We start from the raw sequence: 21,162 nt of genomic DNA, 5'->3' as shown, positions 1-21,162 counted from the left end.
GAGGTCCTGCTCCACTGGGGTGAAAGCAGCTTTGGTCACTGGAGTTAAGTGGAGTTAAAAAAAAAAAATGCATATGTTCCTTTCTTCCTTCCTTCCTTCCTTCCTTCCTTTTCTTTCCTTCTTTCTTCATTCATTCCAAAAGCTAATCGTTGGGAATACAACCCATACCTGTGATGTTTTAAGGGCCCAGAACGAGAGCAGTAGTTAAATAAATAAGCCATTCAGTTGAGAATCTACCTCAGTGCCAAGAGGACCCACAGAACCCCGAGCTTCACCTGTGGAGCCCACTTTCCCCAGTTTACTTTTAATTCTTGCTTTTCTGGATTGATGTGCACTGACCCCACCAGCTTATTTGCTTCACAAAGCCTGGCCCTCTAGAGGCTCAGATATTGAATATAAAATACTCCGAGTTGTGGGGCGCCTGGGTGGCGCAGTCGGCTAAGCGTCCGACTTCAGCCAGGTCACGATCTCGCGGTCTGTGAGTTCGAGCCCCGCGTCGAGCTCTGGGCTAATGGCTCAGAGCCTGGAGCCTGTTTCCGATTCTGTGTCTCCCTCTCTCTCTGCCCCTCCCCCGTTCATGCTCTGTCTCTCTCTGTCCCAAAAATAAATAAACGTTGAAAAAAAAAAATACTCCGAGTTGCGACATGAAAGGCACCAAATATATGCTGATTGGTGTGGCCTGTTCCCCAAGGAACCACTCCTTGTGGGTCACCTCTCCCTCTGCTGAGACAGAACTTCTCTGCAGGGACTCGCGAGGTGGGGACAGCTTGGAGCATTAATTGCTAAAAATTCAAAGTGCTGAAGTGCTGATCTGGGAAGCACAGGAAAAACATCTGTAAGTCCTTCCTGCTCTTCAACCTGCCTCTCGCTTGATTGACCCCACTGCCCCCATTCGGGACATCTTGGTACAAAACTACAGGCTTCTGGGGTGCCAGGGGCTCCCACGTGGGCAGTGGGTCAGGAGGTGGAACCACGAAACTTCTGTGTCACTCTGATTCGGGGACTAGAGCCAGAACAAGGGCAAGGAGACTAAATAGTGTGGTGAACTTTGGAGAGAGAGGAGAGGAGACAGAAAAGGAGCAGGATGAGAAGGAGAGGAAAGAGAGGAAGAGGCAGCAGGGCTTCTCAGAGTTCCTGGATGGCGTGAGGTCTAAGGATGTGGCTGTCACTGTTGAAACCCATGGGAGGGGGTCGAGGCCAGGGAGGGTGAGTTTCCTTGGTGGGCGTGTGGGCATGGGCTGTGGACGTCTCCAGGCCATGGGAAAGAGTTTGGAGCCCCAGGTGGTGGCACAGGAAGGTCTTGGCCCTGAGCAGCACTCATTCACAGCACACATGGTCCCTGCCTTCCTGCAGGTGTCCCCAAGGGAAAAAATGGGCAGGTGACCCGGATCATGAAGATCAGTGCGTGTATTTAACAATCACATGGGCAGTGAAAAACTGGGGCTGCCACCTGATCCGGGGTGATGGGTCACCCTGCTTCAGGGGCTCTTGAGTTGAGTTTTCTTGAGTTGTGTTCTTTCCAGGAACTGGTATTTTCATAGCAGTAGCCACAAATTATGACTTCCAGGATGGAGTTCTAGAACACACCCAGAGAGGCCCCGCTTATAGGCTGTCAAGACTTCTGTGCTCTAATATTAGTTATAGGGATGCCAGGAAAGGGTGAGAGAGGCTCATTTTCTAGGTCAGACTCTTCTAGAATGAAGGACAGGGAGTGGGCAAGTTGGACACATTCCACCTGCAGTGAGAATAGTCCAGATTTTGCTCCAGGCCCCCAGGGGAATAGCACCAAAGAAGTCCTCTTTGACCACAGTAATCTCTGCATGGACTCTCATTTGGGGACTCTTAAAGCTACCATGCACACTAAGGGCTCATTAGGGGAGCTTTTGGTCTAGGAGGAGCTCCCTGCCTAAAAGGTCCAGCCTGGTGGGTACCTGTTGGATGTGACAGGTCTCCAGTCTGCGTGTGCATTGTGAGAGAAGGCTCTGGTTATCATCTTCATCTGCCTTGAAGATGACTTCAGATCAACTCAAAGGCTCCCCCTAGCCTCCCACCCTGGAGAAGCAAGATAAGTTCAGGATTATAGGCAGCACGCCTCTAGAGATATACCCAAGATTGGGTGACCCTCGCCTCACTTTCCCTCTCAGTAAAGTGAGAGTGGCATCATTCTTTTCGGGATCGTTTTGAAAAAAATTCATAATTTATTAACAAGACGTAAATGGTCATGGAGTATCAGTGCTTTGGCATTAGGAATAAGTGCTTGCCACATAGAGCACAACCCGGGGAGAGGCAGGCCTGAGGGTTTGGAAGCTGGATGCTCACAGCACGTCGACCATGGACTGAAGTGTTGGTACCACCTGGGTGCTTGTTGGAAACGCAGAATCTCAGGCCCCGCCGTGGAAGTCTAGTGGTCTGTTGCTGCCAGCCTCACCATGCCGGTGTCCCTGCTCTTATCTTTGATTCTTTGGTATGACTTTAGGGCTGTAAGTTGTTCTGAGTTCCTGCCTCTTGCCTTGTACGTCTCAACTTTGTGTCCTATTGTGCTGTTATGGGATCTGGAGGAAAGGGCTCAGATGCACCTCTAAGCCCCACGGGGCCGGGTGAGCGTGTCGACGAGGACCCCTGAGCATATTCTTCCTAAAATGTTGGACAGCAGGACTCGAGCAGACCTGGGCAAAAGGGGAGGGAACCTGTCCAGTGGGGGAAAACCCATTTCCAGTTTTTCCCCTGAATCTTAAAATCAACTATGCCCTACTCCCGGTGTGAGGACGACCCTGAAGATTCATCCTGGGTACGATCCAAACTGGGAGACTTTTCTTTTTTTTTCCATAGCGAGGACGAATTTGTGTGAAGCTACACACATTTTTTCCACCCAACCTTCCTCTTGTGACAAAGGATGTATATTTATGAAACAGCCAGTTGGGAGCAAAATGGCGTGTGTGTGTGTGTGTGTGGCCACAAAATATGCTTTTTTTTCCCCTTTGAGATCCTCTGGCTGCTTCAAGGAACAAATCCTCAACCTTGCTCACATTAGCAGCATGAGCTAATCAGTTGAAATACCCAGCATGGAATGCTTTTATCCTTAAGAGAAAAAGAAAGAGTAAGTTGTATTTTAATTAGATATTTATAATGGTTACAAAGCAGCTCTTCAAGAGAAGTTTTAAGAATCTGGCCTTCCTTCTAAGGCATAACTGTGTTCAAATTATCCTAAAGAGAGGCTGTATATCAATCTAGCCCAATTTGTGATAAATTTACAACTGGGTTCTGCACAGCAGATTTATAACAACAATTAAACAGAAGGAAAATGGGTCATAAATTTCGGCTGGCACAGTCCGGCACCAAAGAGAAGAAGAGAGAATGGTTTGGCCAGATCAAAAGTCAATAATTTCCACATAAAGTGCTGAAGCTATAGCAAACACAATTTATATGGAAAGAGGCTGGGTTTTTTTTTTTTCCCCTCCGATCCTTTTCAAAATTAGATATTGGAGAACACAATGAAGCATCTACGTTACAAAGGTCTTATTAAATAATTGGTGTGCTTTCTCAATTTTTCGAGTAGCACACGTACAAACCGCTGCCTGCTCCTCAGTGCTTGAATTTAGTGAAGGTAGTGCCCCTTCGATAGGACTAAGGAAACATGGGGCAAAGGAAACATGGGGCAAGTGATTGGGTGACTTGAGAGGGAAAGTTTTAAGCTGAATTTTGGTGGTGGATTGAGAGGAAAGCCAGATGATTTGGAAGGAAACACATATGGCCTTAGAACAAAGCAGCAGGAATTATAAAGTGGGTTATAACCATATTATAACTGGAAACAGAAATATGTACACCGAAATGAGAAAGACATCAAGGCCACTTGGGTCAAAACAGGTGGCAGGACACGGACTATTATGGGACAGAATGTGTGAATTGTAAAACATGTACCAAGACCATCTTCAGTAGTGAGGGAAGACCTCCAAGTGTCCTTATGCGTGCCAGAAGTTGAGTTCTGCTGAATTAGTGACTTGCACTGCTGACAGTTTCACATCCTGACTGATAAAGGAGGCAGCGAGGCCAACCGGGACTTCACTGTAACCAATAAGGAAGCATTGACTGGCTCTGTGGAAATCACAGGACATGTGGCATGAAGTGGCCACACTGTTAGGAGAAGGACATAAGAGCAGGCCATGCTCACGGTTGAGAAGCCCAAGAGTGCAAGCAGCGTGACGTGCTGTTGGACTTACATCCCACGGCTCAGGAAATCTGGGTTTTGAAAGTTCAGCGGAAAGGTGTGTGTGATTGCAGAAATTTGAAAGTGGGAGCTTCTGATCTGGGGACCATGGATTCTGGGTACTTGGGTGGACACACCGTTTTCTGGTCACCCAGCAGCTATTCTCCCCCCACTCCCAGGAACAGGGGTTTGGGGATCTCCCTCTCCCCCATCTGAGGTCTCAGTGGTTCCTGGGAGGCTGCTCCCAGGCACCAACTCCAGGGATGAGGCAAGTGACCCAGGTCTAAGTCAATCAGAGCATCATAATCTCCTCAGTCCCTGTGATTGGTGGAGGGCTGAGCGTGTGGCCCAGTCGCTACCAGTGAGATGCTGTGAGCCTTTCGCTGGGACTTCAAAGAAAGAGACTCTTGCTGCTTCACATCGCACCTGAGCTGGCTCCGCACTACCCTCCCATCAGCCTATCGAAGGATTCGAGGACTTGAAGGAACACTCGTCGGAACAAGGAATCATCAGCTTAGAGAGGAGTGTTGCCGGAGCCCGAGCCAAGGGATGGGGTCTAGGATAGAACACCCATAGAGTTTGGGGGCGGCTGGCTGAGTCTGGCATTTCGTTCTCCATTTCGTTCACCTGTGGATACAGCAGAATTGCTCATTTGCCCTCCCTGCCTATTTGAGCAGAGGAAAAGTAACTGGAGAGAGATGTCAGGGCAGAGGGGGCAGCCACTGTTGGTGTGGCCAAGGTGTGTGTCTCCCCTGGGTCACGTGGACACTGCAGGAGGCATGGAGGCTCAGAGTGAGCCATCTTGCCAGTAACCTGCTCCAGGGGGCTGACTGCCCAGGAGATCCCAACACCCAGAAGCCGTGAGCCCTCTGGATAAGTCCTGCAGGGCCTCGTGCCAGCGCCATGGGAGGTGCTGAGAGAAGCCTCCGTTGTGTAGGAATGGGACTTCTGTTAGACGGCCCCAACCCTGGGGGGAGAAGGGGGCCCGGGAGGGACAGGGAAAGGCTAGGAAGGATTAAAAACAGACCACAGGCTGTCCCCGGGGCAGCTTCCTCAGGCCACAGGTCAGCGTGAGCTAAGGACATGGAAGGACATTAAATTGGATCAGAGACTGAAATTTTAAACTGGACCAGACTAGTCTGGACTTTTTCGTGCCGAAAAGTGACCAGAAATCTTTGAGATCTATTGGAGCCATCATCAAGGAAAGGGAAAAGGAGATCATCAGAGCACAGTAAAAAAAATGATAATTGGAGAAAACACAAAAAGTTTCCGTGTTTGTACCTCACGTAGTTCAGATTGTTCAACACACTGGTTCCACAGCTGTCTTGAGACCACTAAGGGAGATCCTGTCTGAGAATGGGGTATGCCTAGAGTGAATAGAGCTGAAAGATGGGGAGAGAGAGAACACCGGGTTCCAGTGACAGAGTTTGAGCCCCTGCATCAGGCCACACCCGAGACAAATCTCCTCTCTGGAGTTTTCTGTTATGTGGGTCAATAAACTCCCTGAGCTAATATGGATTAAGTTTTCTATCACTATCAACAGAAAAAAAATCCTGGATTGATACAGTGTACATATACACTCTTGTTCTTGGGGAGAGGGACATAGCTTCTGTCGGACTCTCATAGAACATTGCTATAAAAGGATATAACTCAGAGGAAAGAAACCCTGAAGCTCGAATGCAGCGATCCCATTGACAGATACAAGAGAAATCATCAGATGAGATGTGTGGGGTTCTACAGGGGTATCGTGGAAGAGCTAGGTCCTTGGGGTAGGGTCTGGGGCCTGAGTCTGGCATTAACTGGCACTCAAGAAATATTTGTTGAATGGAAAGCAACAGGAAAATTATAACAAGTCCTACATTACATGCAAATTTTCAGGAGAATATCGAATGTGTGAACATCTAATCTGCATTTCCGTGTCCTGACAGATGGCCCATGTTAACAGAACTCTGACTATAGGAAGGAAGGAAGGAAAGAAGGAAAGAAGGAAGGAAGGAAGGAAGGAAGGACCTACAAATATTCATTGAGTGGGTACCATGTGTTACACTTATACAACTATTAACACAGCTGCGACTGCCAAATCAATTTTTTAAAAATGATAACTCCCATGTATTCCTATTTCTCAGAGACAGTCCCAGTTTGTCTCAGAGAAAGAAAATGACCTGGTGGGGGCAGGGAGCTTCCATTGCTGGGGCAGAGCATTGGACCCTGTTTCTTCTTAGAAGAGGGGTTTGGACCCTGAGAGTCTAGGGCTGACTTCTTAAAGTGGAACCTGGGATCACCTGTATCAAAATCGCCTGGTATGTTTATCTAAAACGCAGGCTCCTAGGCCCTGGCCCAGACTTACGGAATAAGAATCTTTGAGGAAAGGGCCCTGGCTTCTGCATTTTTAAACAATCTTCCCAGATAGTTTTTATGCACATGACAGTTTGAAAAACTTTACCTACCAAAATCTGGTTTTTTCCCTATAGGGTCTCAGTGCCTTGTAATATTCTGCACAGCCCCATGGAAGGTGGTTCTCTGGGGGAAAGAAGCCCCATCTTGGGCTGGGGTGATTGGAAGGAGGCTGGACCACACATTCTAGACTTGATTACTTGATGCCTTCTGTTGGCCTGGAGGGTTTCATTTGGAAGGGAGGTATTTTTTTCCCAATTTTTTTTTCAGTTGGTGATTAAATTCCATGAAGGTAAGGATCATGACTTCTACCTCTTAGAGCTGCTGCTCCTTCTTCAATACACTGCCCTATCTCCCACACTGTTGACCACTCTCTAGATGCTTAAAAGTCTTTAGTTTGACCTGTGTTCTGGTTTGTTTGAGACCAAGGGGCAAATTCTCACTATTGCCTTTGCTGCCTTCCTGGGATAGCAACCAGAACTTCCTCTGGCAGGTGTCTCCCGAGTTCTCTGTCATATGACATGGGTGTGACTGACTCTAGGGGTGGGATTGACTGGCTGAAGCCCTTCCATGCCCCCATTCCCATGGCCATGATAGTTGGTTCAAGAATGGGCAGTGACCTAAGCATCCTGGCCAGAGTTCACCTGATTGTTATTGAGAATTTGGGGCCACAGATTCTTTTTGCCCTTGGTAATGAGCAGGGAAGCCTGTAGTCCTATACATTCTTGGCAGGCTGCCTGGGCTTTGAGAAGAAAGCACAATGAGAATGGGGCCAGTATGAAGTAGGCACAACCAAGAACTGGGGAGAAACTGGGACCTGAGCACATATTTGAGGCCCAGAAAGACTTGCCTGAAGCCACATCTATTCCTAGGCTGCTCAGTGATCTGTACTATTAAGTCCCTCCTCCCCACCAGTTTTTTTTGTTTTGTTTTTTTGTTTGTTTGTTTGTTTGTTTTTTTTTTTGGTGCTTAAATCAGTTTGGGTTGGGGTTTTGTTATGTGCTGCTAAATGCATCCTAACTGGTATGCCCTTCAGCTCCTCTTATTTCTTTTTCTGTAACATACCTCAGACATCTTGGGTCCCTTCTCAAACAAACAGAAGGACAGACAGAAAGACAGAAAAATACCACAAGTACCCATGAAACAGAATAAGATGGGTGGTAGGAATAGGTGGTAGGGTTATTTGGATGCATGGCTTGTTGAGACTCCGTGCCCAAAGAATATTGATTAATGGATCAATTTCAACCTGGAGGGAAGCCCTGTCCTGTTCAACATTTTAATCAATGACTTGGATGGAATAGGAGGCAGGCTTAGCAAGTCTCAGATGACACAGAGCTGGAAGAATTGCTAATATGACAGATGGCAGAATCAAGATTCAAAATTATTTTGACTGAGTTGAGCAATAATAAGGATAAATATAAACTCTTGCATCTAGGCTCAAAAAAATCAATTGTGTAAGCAGTGGACTGGGGAGACCTGGCTTGGCAGATGTCATAAGAATGTGGAACTTTACGTTGACCATAAGCTCATGATGAGCCAAAAAGTTGAGGCAATTAGTAACACAGTTAATGAAGTTTTCAAATATTTGAAATATCAAAATATTGGAGAACTGCATTGGTGAAGAAAGGCTAACCTTGCATCTACTTCCCTGGTGGGTTAAAGAAGTGGAATTTACTGGGAAGCAATTTCCAGCTCAGTATATATTTTTAAAAAGCTGCTGCTGATTCTAATAACAGAACAGGCTACCTCCCCAAATTGTGAATGTAATAATTATATCAGCATGTAATAGAAGTCTATTATGGTGGTCTTCAATCTGTTTGTTTGTTTATTTATTTATTTAGAGTGAGGGGAGGGGCAGAGAGAGGAGAGTGAGAATCCCAAGTGGGCTCAGCATGTAATAGAAGTCTATTATGGTGGTCTTCAATCTATGTATGTATGTATGTATTTATTTATTATTTATTTATTTTGAGTGAGGGGAGGGGCAGAGAGAGAAGGAGAGTGAGAATCCCAAGTAGGGTCCCCACTGATGTGGGGCTCAGACCCACGAACTGTGAGATCATGACCTGTGCCAAAATCGAGAGTTGGATGCGTAACCGACTGAGCCACCCAGGTGCCCCTGGTCTTCCTTTTAAAAGCACAGATTTAAAAAATGATTTTAACAACTTGTAAGTCAAAGCAATACACACAAAAGCACCCAGAAAAAAATGCGGCGATAAAGTAGCCTAGCTCGGCACTCTTGAAAGTTTGTTTCAGATTCACCAAAGAGGAGCCTCATCTAGAAGGAATATCCAGAATCTGGACTTTGCGCTGACCATCCGCATTTCACCTCATTCCATTTATGGCCCTCCTGCTTGGTGCTCACCCGGGTTTCATTCCTGCTTTGGGTTGGCCCATCCTTATGCCCACTCCCACTTTCCAGCTTGGTCCCCTTTCCTGCCTCACACTTGCCTCCCAGAGCTGACTCCACAGTCATAGCAGTGGGAAACCATACCTCCTTCCTGCCCCTGCCTTTTGACCCTCACCTGTTGCTAAGACTTTGCAGCCTCCCTGAGCCAGGCCTGGTTTCATGGACAGCCCTAGACAGTGAAGATATGTGTACAATACTCCTTTCCTCCCCTCCCCTCCCCTCCCCTTCCCTCCCCTCCCCTCTTCTCTTCTCTCCTCTCCTCTCCTCTCCTCTCCTTTCCTCTCCCTCTCCCTCTCCCTCTCCCTCTCCCTCCCGCTCCCTCTCCCCCTCCCCTCCCTTCCCCTTCTTTTTATTTTTCTGTTGTTCTGAACACTTCATTTTACTTGCTAACCCAGAGAGGCAGAGAAGGTGGGCCCTATTTCATCTCATACACTTAGAATGTGATTTTCGCAAGGAAGTTATCAAAAGTACGTTTCACTTCTACGAACACAAAATCATGTTTCCTGTGGATTTCACAAGGACGACTGTACTCACGAATTTCTCATTAAAGCTGTCCACCTCTGTCAGAAGCTTCTCTTGGCAGTCAGGGTTGGTGGCCAGGAGGTAGGTGGCAAAAGAGAGCGTGTTGGTGATGATCTCGTAGCCAGCAATGAGGAAGATGAAGGCCTGGCCCACGACCTCATCCACAGTCAGAGGCTTGGACAGGCGTCTGGGCTGGTGCAGGTGGGAGGGACCCGCTGCACAGTCGGTGGAGAAGACTTGTCTGACCATGTCAAAGCTCTCCACGCCCACGGAGGTGGAGGAATGTCGGGCGTCCAGGATCAGTTGGAGGAAATCTTTCCGCCTCTAAGGGACAAAAGGAGAAAATGCCCATTTTGGTCTTAGAGTCACGTGACGGAGGCACAGAAGAAGACACACACCTGAGCTTGATGGGAACCAGTACCCTCGTTGTGGGGTTATCTGAGATGGCAAGAACCTGGAACCCCCAGTGTCCCTTACATGGCATTGGTTCTCAGCAAACAGCAGACTGTGATGCTGCCGTTGAAAAAGGATGAGGCCGTTCATCTGGACTGATTGGGAAGGGTGTTAAGCCATTTTGGTAAGGAAAAAACAGCAAGTTGCAGAACAGCCTGCACAGTGGAACCTCATTTCTGTAAAAACAGTACATGTACAATATATATAATTACACACATTTGTTCACGCATAGAAAATGTTCAGCAGCATCTATACCCAGCAGTTCACAGTGAACTTGGAGGAGGCGGGGAAACCAGCGCGGGGGGCTTTGAGTTTTTACGTTATGCATGTTTGTACTGTCGGTTGGTTAGTTGGTTTTCCAACAATAAAACAATGAAAACATCATATAGATTTAAACGAAAGTACGCGTTCCCTTGTGCACTTAGGCACCATTCAGGGCTAATGGATGGGTGGCCATACATTTTCCTCACACAGTAGGAAGTTGGCAGAACTTGGGGGGCGGGAAGGAACTAGCCTTGGGGAAGCTTGTCTTCAAAGACCTCCCCCATTCCCTTTGTCCCCAGTGATCCCTTAACCCATTTAAGTGCTTAGAGCTTTCTTACCATTTCCCCCTACCTCCCTTATCAGCGATTTGCATATTCTTTATATTTTTACTGCCACTAATTGTAACCATAGAAGCTTTTGCATATTGCTTTCACATTGACAAAGTGTATCCCTGGCATACCCCTTCTTTGAAAAGCTCTTTAATGTGATGGGTGACAACCAATATGTTACTCTTTTCTGAAGTTTATGGGGCTCAAACAGCAAAAGGAGAGTATCAGAACCACCAGCAGAAACATATTATAATTTCAAAGTACTTTGCTTGGTGCAGCGTTTTCTCAATTCATTGACTTCTGAATTTCTATTGCATTAATAATCTGTGTCCCACACATCAGCACTTAATTCCATCTTTTAAGATTGCTGTTATCTCACCTGTTGTTGCTTTTTCTCCTCCAAGAGAGTGTAAGCGTGTCCAGGGCAGGACCCTGTGTACCACCCCCTCCCCCCAGCCCACGCCGCGTTGTTGCGCTGAGCACGTTAGGTGTGCAATAAACGATCCCACAAATAACAAGGCTGTGCAGGGAATGCATTTTGAAAAAGGCTGTGTTGGATTGGCTTACAAGTGATGTTATTTGGAGCAGGCAGTTTGGGTCATGAGGCCTTTGCGGCTCTACTGGTGCCCAGCTTTTGTGACCTTGCAAGACATCTGCTGAGATTCCAGCAGGGTCACAGCTAAGCCTGTGGGCATCAAGAACCTTGAGTCTCAGGAGCCAAGGCCTCCGTGTCCTGCCAACCTGCTCAGGTCAGCCACACTTGGCTGCCTCTTTCCACCCCGGCCTGCTCGTTCTCATTTCCAGGCGGCATCCTCGAGAGCTGGCTTCCCCCAGATTCCTTCCTGATGCTCTGCCAACATCTGGGTGGCTGTCGTGGCTCCACTGCCAGCCTGGCCGGGCAGAGTCGGGGCAGGGCGGGGCATGATGGCTCATGTGGGAGGTGAGTACCTTCTGCTACCTTGGCTCCTGGAGGAGAACGCGCGGGCCTATCCGCTGGTGAGTGCAAAACTCCTCAGGGTGCTGTGCAGTCCTCCCTGAGGCTCACCTGTGGCTTTGCGGGAGGGCAGTGGGGACGACATGGGCGGGAGAGCACCTTTGGCTTTGGTAGAAGTGCAGCTGGCATCCTTTGCTCTCATCCCCTGCTCAGGCAGGCTGCTAGAAGGCCATCAGAGCTCGGGAGAAATCTGTCTTCACCTCCAGCTACAGAGGCCGGAGGAAAGGGCTGCTCTCCAGGGCCCGTGCGCTGGAGAAGAGCATTAGTGTAGATGGGTTTCTTTTATTTGCACTGCATCACAGAGGCTATTTGAACAGTGCCCATTTAGGACTGAAACAGTGCTGCTTTATGGTTATATCCAAGGAAAATACGCACCCTGATAGATGTAGGTGTCTAATCCACCCATCGGGCTAGAGCTTAGAAAAATATTTACCTTTTAACATCTGTGCTGCATTTTCCACTGCGCAAACACACATCTGCTTGATGGAATGTCTGCAGAGTTTAGATGGGTTTAAAGCAAGTTTTCTTAGTAACCATATAGCTCTGTCTTGACACGGGCAGTCCTGGATTTGTGGTTGGGAGGTTTTTCTCAGATCAGCTCATTGTTTGAAACAAATAGCTCTCGAGTTTATAAAAGGAAGAGCTGGAGGCAATCCCAGTAATTGGATCTTTAATAAACCCCTCACCTCTTAGTAAGCCATTCGGTGCAACAGTTTTAGAATTTTCAGCCCGATTCCACAGCCTGTGGGTTTCGGGCTGGGGGAGGGGTGGGGTGTGTGACAAAACTGTCATCAGGAAGCCCTTCACAGCGATACTGAGGTTTGAAAATGCGGCTTTCCTCACCCCTCCTTCTCCGGGCTTCATCCTCATTCTGGAGACTCACTCAGGAACCTGATGAGAATATTCTGTCCTTTTAGGCGGAGCTGGGCCAGTGATATCAGCGAGCTGATTCTTCCCACACCTCCAAGGGCGTCAAGTGGAGTTCACCATGGTGCGGGCCAAGGGGCTGTGAGCTTCTATACACCGTCCCCTGCCCCCTGAACCAGACTCCTTTGCCTCACAGGCTCCAGAGGGGGAAGCCAGGCAGATGAGGCCGCTGGTGCATCCAGGCATTAATTAACCCCCCATCTCTTTCTGGGCCAATGGCGCAGCAAGGGACCTCACGTCCCCCCTCGTTAAGCCCTGTGAACCCATCTTTGAGCAACTCTTTTTTTTAAATTTTTTTTTTTTCAACGTTTATTTATTTTTGGGACAGAGAGAGACAGAGCATGAACGGGGGAGGGGCAGAGAGAGAGGGAGACACAGAATCGGAAACAGGCTCCAGGCTCTGAGCCATCAGCCCAGAGCCTGACGCGGGGCTCGAACTCACGGACCGCGAGATCGTGACCTGGCTGAAGTCGGACGCTTAACCGACTGCGCCACCCAGGTGCTCCTTGAGCAACTCTTTTAAAGCTTGCACAAGTCAATTCCAGAGAAGACATGTTAGCCCTGGTTTTTTTTCCCTCTCGAAGCGATGTTCTTGAATGCAACGAGGCCCTTAAAGAATAGTGTTATACATTCATGAATGCATCCAACAGTGACGTTATTTTCCAAACACTGAAAAGTCCAATTTCTATTCTCAGCCAAGTTCAAACAGCAAATATTTACTGGATTCCTACTATGCACCAAGCATGGTGCAAGTCTAAGGAGGAAAGAAGTCTCTGAGTCTCAGCTGAAGCGTGAGAGGGCCCTCAGCCCCAGATTTTGCAGCAACATCCTCCATGCTGAAAGTCAATGTGGGATTAATTGAGAGCTGCCTAAACTGTAGTGCTGTTCACTCTACAACTCCATCTTGCCGGTTTTCAGTATACAGAATATGCCGATGAAAAGTACATGTGAAAATTTACCTAGAAAATTCTTTGGGGCTGCTATTGCCTGTGCTTGAAATAGAGAGGCCATGAGTTTTGAGGGGTACCCATGGCAGAGCATGGACAATTTGATCTGGGTTTCTCTCCACCATCCTTCCCCCTCCCCTTTCTCTTTCTTGTTCGCCCCCTCCTCACCCCTTCTCCTTTCCTTCCAGTGCCCTGGAAGGCTCTAAGTGGTAGGCCACTGAAGGCCAGCATAGTGTGGTGTGTGGGGTGGGTAGGGAAGAGACAGAAGAAACAGAACTGTACCAAATTAGGCCCCATTCCATTTCAACGACAGGCCCTAGTAAGATACGTTACCTCTTCTGCTGCTTGCTGGTCCCGCAAGGCAATCACGTTCCTAATGAGTTTGTTAAAAAAGCCATTCAGTTCATCTCGGTTCTTATTGGGCAAAATCCGGGCCAGTGGGACCATTATGGATGGAAATGATACTTGAAAGAAAAAAAACAAAAGCGGCACTGAAAACGGGGCGGCAATAACCCCAGGGCTATTAGATGCCTGTTGCCAGGGAAGCAAACCCTGGCCTTGACTTAGTCATTGGAAGCCGGGGCTCCCCTCTGGATCTGCACTCTTCGCGGCAGGGTTTGGACCTCATTTCACTTCCCGACTCCTCACGTTCCTTGCACATTGTAAGCACTCGGTAAATGTCTGCACAGTTGAATCCCCACTTCCATCTGGCTCCCAAGAATTCAGTCTCATACTTAGAAATTAATTTTCCAGGTCCTAGATCTGAGGGTTCAAGGTCTTTGTATTTCATCAAGAAAGGACAGATTATAGGCCCTGTTTTAAATCTTAGCAAGTGGTGGAAGCTGATCTACTTTCTTAACTTTCCGATCATTTGCATTTTCCCCCCACTTTCTTAACTTTCTGGTTATTTGCATAATTGTCCCCAGAGCTCCACCTGAATGGTCTCTAAGAGCTGCTGCCCAGGGGCAGCTGGTGGCAAGAATGCTGGCCCCTTGGGTATCTCCCCTGCTGTGCCAGGCAGGAAGCCTGTGCCTTTGCTGCCATGGCCTTGGGACAGAGCCACCTGGGGACACTTATCCCCTCCTAGAGGGTGTCTTAGGCTGAGGGGCTGAGCCGCTGCAGTGTGGTTCAGGTCAGTTCAGCTTCCCAGCATCGACAGTGGGCTCACTGCGTACAGGCAGTGCGCAGGAGCCAGGATAGAGAGGGTAGTTCTGGACCCCAGCAGATCTCAGAGCACTCTGCCCATTTTCAAGAGCCAGAGTCTGAACCAATGTGGGATAGCAGGGAGGTGGGTTCAGAGAGGAGTAGTAGCAGGGCTGGGACAATGGGGCCATCCCCCCCACCCCGGGTATGTCCATGGTCAACAGCAAGTGGAGCTGAGTCAGCGGAGTAGTTCCCAGGGGGCCGAGGGGGCAAGGGGCAAAGGGACTGCTTTGACCCCTCAGCAACTCCTCCTATAATTTCATTGCGGGTCTGATGGAGGCGACTTGGACTTCCACAGAAATGGACTCAGAAATGGGAGTGAAACTGACCAAGGAATGAATACAATTTAGCAGCCCGGCAGAAAGGTTAGAAGTTAGGGCAATAATCAATAACAACAATAGCCACACTTCAATACTTCCATAAAAGCAAGAAGATGCTGGAATTGGCCAGAGGGTAAAAACTCACTTCTAAAATAAAAATAAAATAAATCGACCAGTCTCCACAGCATTAGGTAACCTGCTAGTCACCCTTCGTGTATGATTTCTAGTTTACTGTGCTTTGGGCTTCAAGCAGAGAAATTCCAAAGGGGATTTTGCTGGAGGGGAGAAATATGTCCTAGAAAATGAAGGCTTTGGGCTCCAGTCTAGGCTCTGGCTTTCTAAGCCTCAATTTTCTCATCTGTGAAGTGGGTGAGAATACTTCTCTCCTAGTGAACACAGCACTAACAGGCAGTGCAAGCAAAGCACTTAGCGCTGGTCACGGCTGCTGTTGCTGCTGTGGCGGTGGTGAGAGTGGCGGGCACTTCCTATCTTGGTGATGGGTAGTCCTGAGTGGTGACAAGAGGAGCCTGGGTGGCCCCGGGAACATAAGGCCTCTGCAGAGTGGACTCCGCAGGGTGACTCTCAGAGGCACCTGGAGTTGTGGCGAGAGATGCCTGGGCCACCCAGCCGTCACGGGGACTGGCCAGCTTGCTGGACCCCTGCCTTGCTGCCCTGGGCAGGAGCTGTACTTACAGATTAAAACCAGGATCGGCCTGGGGATGGAGTACGCAAAGAAACGCCTGCAGTGCTTCACAAAGGGGTCCTCAGGAGCCCCCCGGGAGTCCACCTGGGTGCCAAAGGCGACACTGGCAACCACATCTGTAGTGTAGCAGCTGTAGCACCTGCGGGACAGGAGACCATTTGGATTTGGAAAGGACCCTGCCGTCGGCCTGCCCACCACACACGCTACTAAAGAGGCACCACTTCATCGTCTACCTGCTCGAGCTCAAAGGAGGTGGTCAGAGGGGAGCCCCTGGAATGGGGTCCTTTGAGCGTGGCAACAGAATTTGGGAGGAGACACCAAAACGTATCTGATCACTGATGTAAACACAGACTGGGGAGGGGAGGAGAGCATCACTTCCTCACCTTGCAAGCTTCAGGCAGCCTTAATCAGCCGCAGTCAGATTTCAAGAAATATGCTCCAACCCATCCTCCCCAGGGAGGAGGGAAAACAGTGGACCCAAAGCTCATAAGCATTACCCCAAAGCTGTGCAGCGTTGGTCCAAAGCCAGGATCGAGTGGTTAATTGATAAATAGCAAGTTGGGATTGATGAATTAACAACCTGGTTGTCTAGTTTTATTAGCTCTGTTTCCCCCTCTTCCTCCCAATGATTTTACAGTTTTTGTAAGAGTTACAAACAAAAAACAAGGGCACTTCACACTCAAATAAATTCAAGACAAACTTTGGGACCAGCTTCATGAACATATGTAAATTATTACAGAAAACACACGTTGCACTTTAGAAACAAACAGAAGGAAAAGTGTCTGGCAATCGCTCCGGAAAAATTAACCTCTTAGGCTCTAAGAAATCTGCCCTTAAATGGCCATTTTAAACCAGAATGATCCTTTTTTGTTATCTTAGAGGAGCAGTCAGGTTAAGTTATTTCTAAAAAAGGCTACCAACAGCGTATGCATATCCTTTTATAATTAAAAGTTCTTATTTTTGTGGCTTGACTTAGGCACATATGTAGTTCCTTTTTTCTCCTAACCAACAGCTTATCATTAAGGGATAAATGACATCTCCAGATGACTTCTTTTATTTTGACTGCTTTATTGAAAACATTTCTACAATTGATTACACATGTCCCCACTATAGCAAAAGCAGTTTGCCTACTGAATGTGATTTCATCTGATCCTAAAGGCTGAAGAGTTAAGAGGGTTTTTTTTTTTTTTTTTTGGAAGAGTTAGGGATTTTTAAGTTATTTACTTAGCTTTTGTAACTATTCAGCCCATCTTATCTTTAGCCAACTCATGCATCTCATGACCAGAAAGTGTATGAGAGATTTTGTAAACACAATGGCAGAATTTAAATGCTGATGATAATTGTGTTATTATTTTATTAGCAGTGATAATAAGAACGAGCCAGCTTCTGGCTGATCTGCGTCTCTCGCCCTACTCTGTAAGCCATAACTTAGCAGAGGACAACTGGAGGGAAAGCCAAATAATTAGTCATTTAAATTTGGTGTTCACCACTAAGTCATGGCTTCCAGGCTGAGGTGCACCACAATTTTTCTTGAAGTAAAAATGCACAGACTTCCCCCCCCCCCCATCCCCCGGGGACCCTGTCCTTCCTGCCCACTCCTGGGTCTGCAGAGGTCGGAGGGCGTGTCCAACCACACACCGCTGCCCACTCAAGGCTTCCCTCCACACGCCACACTTACCCTAGCCTTTGTTCATATTCTTTTCACATTTTACGGGGGTTTCCTTTTTTATTATTCAGTCCACCCATGCTTTTATGAGCTTCTAGCATTTCCATAGTTTGCTGGTCCTGAGGTAATTGTCCAGCAATTATGTACCGTTACAAGAAGCAGCAATTCAGAAGTGCAATTTCTCATCTGTCATGTAGCCATGTAGCACCCTTACCTCTGGATGTCGAAAGCATCCCCAGATTCCGCATAGCCTTTTAAGTGAGCCAGGAGCATGTCACAGGCTTGGCTGATTAGGGGAGTCATCTGATAGCAGATAACAAAGGTGTAATTAGGACACGATGCAGAGAGCACACCTAAAGTAGCTGCAGATACAGAGGTTATGTGTGGTCCTTCCTGGGAAAATGGACAAGGCAACCTTCCTGTAGCCGAGATTCAAGAGGAAGTTTTGAAATTCACAAATATCATAACATACAATAGCCATAAATGTCTACGTTAGCTTAAGCAATCTGTTCTTTTGGAAGCAAAAAGAAGAAAGGATGTAGAGTAAATACTGTGAAATAATTACAAAAATGATCATTAAGTGCTTAGACAGAAATGAGAATCACTACTTGGTTGCATGACATTTGGTTAGCATTAGAGAGTAAATAGACCACAATCCATATGTACTCTCTCTGGAATTAGCCCAAATCCATGTTTGCTTGGTTCCAATTATACTTTAGATCTTCTACTAGAGTATAGAATCTCAGTCTCCAAAGGAACGTGAGGTCGTCCATTTCAACTGCTTATTCAATACGAAAATCATTTTTAGAGCATTTCTGTTGGATGGCTATTCATCTCTGCTTCAACTGCTTACAACTTTTGAGTATGTATAAGGGAACCCTTGACATCAAGAGAACTTCCATGCCCACCCAGGAAAACTGCTGAGTTTCTTTTATTTTCTTTTTTTTTTAATTTTTAATGTTTTATTATTTATTTTTGAGAGAGAGAGAGATAGAGTGTGAGCGGGGACAGGGAGTAGCAGAGAGAGAGAGAGAGAGAGAGAGAGAGAGAGAGAGACATGGAATCTGAAGCAGTTCCAGACTCGAGAGCTGTCAGCACAGAGCCCGATGCGGGCCTCCAACCCATGAACTCTGAAATCATGACCTGAGCCCAAGTTGGACACTTAACCGACTGAGCCACACAGGCGCCCCCCCCCTTTTTAATATTAAAATATTTTCATTTTGGAATCCGTCTAACATATGCCCAGAAAGATCAGAGAATGGTGTCGCGAACATTTGTGTAATTATTATCCAGCAAGTTTGGATCTCACTTCTGGCCGCCACCACGTTGACCCCAGCCGTCTGGCTCAAGTGGATGGAATTCTTTGTGGAGCTAACGGGCAGCCACATGACCTTCTGTTTTCTCCCTCATGTTTGCAAAGCCAGGTCAGAAACATCAAGGGGAATCCTTCCAGCCAGTGCCCGTTCTAGAACAACATCGTAGCTAAAGCAGCCCGCCCTAATACCTCGTTCTGACCATTTCTTATGGAAAACATTTTTGAAATGTTAAATATGTTTAGATTTTACTATTTTGACACTAGAATATAACTTCTCGTGGAGGCCAGGGGAGGTTTTTGTCTTTTTTGTTCATTTTTATGGCCCCAGAACCTACAACAGGGCCTTAGCCTGTGGTAATTCTTTGTTGAACGAGTGAAGGAGTTGGAATGATTATGTAAGCCTCAGTCTTTGCTCTTAAAGTCTCGAGGATTGGGGGAAAGTTACAAAATGTTAACCTACTTGTTAGAATATATGTTGTTCTGAGGCAAAATCTGCCCCCTTTAACAACCTCGCACCGCTTTCATTGCCTTCTTCCTCTTGGTAGTGCTTCCAATACTCAGACGGCAGGTGCTGCTTCTCCTCACAGACCAGACTTCTCCAATCTCATTGCGCGGGCTCTCTCTCTCTCTCTCTCCCTGCCTCCCTCAGTCATCAGTGTCACTCTTGAAAGGCAGCTCCATAAATGGAGCACGGTATTTCAGGTAAGATCCCCTATTACATCTCTGGGGCGCCTGGGTGGCTCAGTCGGTTAAGCGTCTGACTTCGGCTCAGGTCATGATCTCGCAGTTCGTGAGTTCGAGCCCTGTGTTGGCCTCTGTGCTGACAGCTCAGAGCCTGGAGCCTGCTTTGGAGTCTGTGTCTGCCTCTGTCTCTCTGCCCCTCCCCCCTCTCAAAAATAAGTAAACATTAAAAAAAATTATTAAAAAAATCATAAATGGATCACTCCCCTGCCTGCCAATCACAAGCCAGGTGTGTGTTGACTTTTTTAGAAGACACATATGACAGGCAAACATTGAGGTTCCAGTCAACAAAAACCACAAGGTTTTTGATCACCATGAATCATCACCATAGGCAATTGATTTTTTGACACTTTAGGCTCCATTCATTAGAAGCGAATTTACATTTACATTACATTTATTGCCTTGAAAAGTTGTCCTGCTGTGTGTTCTGAGCAGAACAAGCTCTTAACTCCCCCTCAAACATTCAGGTGATTGGAGAAGCCCCGGCACAGTGGGACAGCCTGAGTGGCTGGTTGGAGGGACATCGGCTTTGTTGGACCCCTCCTTCCCATAGCTCTGCAAGCCAACCCCACGGTCCTTACCCCTCTGGAGGGTAAGGAAAGAACTGTAGCTACAGGGTCTCTGGCAGAGTCCATCCTGAGAAGCAGAAGGACATTCCCAGGGAGTAAGAGTGAGCTGTAGTCTAAGCTCAGGGCTGCGTCAGTTCCCAGAACCAGGGACAGTGGCCTGGGCAGCCACATGGCAGGTCAAGGAGCAGACGCTCAGCGAGGAACATACACACACAGTGAAGAGATGGCAGAGCATCCGAGATCCCCCCTTGTTGCCAAGACTCCTGGAAGAAGCATCTGGAGAGGAAAATCCTGGGGAAAAGGACTTTTAGCTCATGGAGCTTCAAGTGCTTAGAGCCCTAGAGTGTTTGTACCCGGTGTGGGTGGGCCAAGGATGTGCTCACGCATTCAGATCTCCTCTCCTGTAACACTGCCTAGTCCTTTTGGTTCCACGTGACACTTGATAAGTGTGCCTTCTAAGCCTCCATTCAGTTTGTCACTGGTATACAGGATCAAACACGGAGCCGCGTGGCCCCCCACCACACTGCTACTTTACGTAGCTGTAGCTACGTAACTACGTACGTAGCTACGTAGCTACGTACGATGACTGACGTACAATCGGTCAGTCATCACCGTTTCTGGCCCCTCAGCCAGCTGTGCATGAGCCTAAGTGAATATTCAGCCAGGCAGCAACTACCAGTCAGTTGGCTGGGGAAGACTTTGTCAAATGATGTGCCCAAATAGAAATGTAATTGACCTCACATGCCTGTCCTGAAGTCCGCTCAAAACAGGGATGAGGATGGCTATCCTGACTGATTCTTGATAACTGGGTGGGCTCTCTATGCCAACTGCGTTCTTTTCTAAATGCTCACAAACTGTCCACTTAATAATCCATCAGGACAAAAGTGCATGTACATGGGTCACTTTTATTTTTTTTTTAATTTTTTTTTCAACGTGTATTTATTTTTGGGACAGAGAGAGACAGAGCATGAACGGGGGAGGGGCAGAGAGAGAGGGAGACACAGAATTGGAAACAGGCTCCAGGCTCTGAGCCATCAGCCCAGAGCCTGACGCGGGGCTCGAACTCACGGACCGCGAGATCGTGACCTGGCTGAAGTCGGACGCTTAACCGACTGCGCCACCCAGGCGCCCCTCACTTTTAAAAAAAAATGTTTATTTTATTTATTTTGAGAGAGAGCAAGGGAGGGGCAGAGAGTGAGGGAGA

General features: G+C 47.6%; 1 protein-coding gene and 1 long non-coding RNA gene across 4 annotated transcripts in view; one reads left to right on the top strand and one right to left on the bottom strand.

The window, feature by feature from the left end:
- Positions 1–12,766, top strand: part of LOC125157731 (uncharacterized) — a 48,693-nt gene extending 35,927 nt beyond the window's left edge. For both annotated transcript variants that reach the window (XR_007149044.1, XR_007149045.1), the window contains one exon: positions 12,485–12,766. This is a non-coding gene — a long non-coding RNA (uncharacterized LOC125157731). The remainder of the gene's footprint in view (positions 1–12,484) is intronic.
- TBXAS1 (thromboxane A synthase 1) overlaps positions 1–21,162 on the bottom strand; it is a 154,963-nt gene that overhangs the window by 39,373 nt on the left and 94,428 nt on the right. For both annotated transcript variants that reach the window (XM_047844646.1, XM_047844649.1), the window contains exons 6-9: positions 17,548–17,636; positions 15,658–15,806; positions 13,775–13,905; positions 9,540–9,851 (exon numbers count right to left, since the gene is read on the bottom strand). In XM_047844646.1, coding sequence (XP_047700602.1) covers positions 9,540–9,851; positions 13,775–13,905; positions 15,658–15,806; positions 17,548–17,636 — 681 coding nt within the window. The remainder of the gene's footprint in view (positions 1–9,539; positions 9,852–13,774; positions 13,906–15,657; positions 15,807–17,547; positions 17,637–21,162) is intronic.

This window comes from Prionailurus viverrinus, chromosome A2 (genome assembly GCF_022837055.1).
Source record: "Prionailurus viverrinus isolate Anna chromosome A2, UM_Priviv_1.0, whole genome shotgun sequence".
Taxonomy (NCBI): Eukaryota; Metazoa; Chordata; class Mammalia; order Carnivora; family Felidae; genus Prionailurus; species Prionailurus viverrinus.
This window is presented reverse-complemented; position numbering and strand designations above follow the sequence as displayed.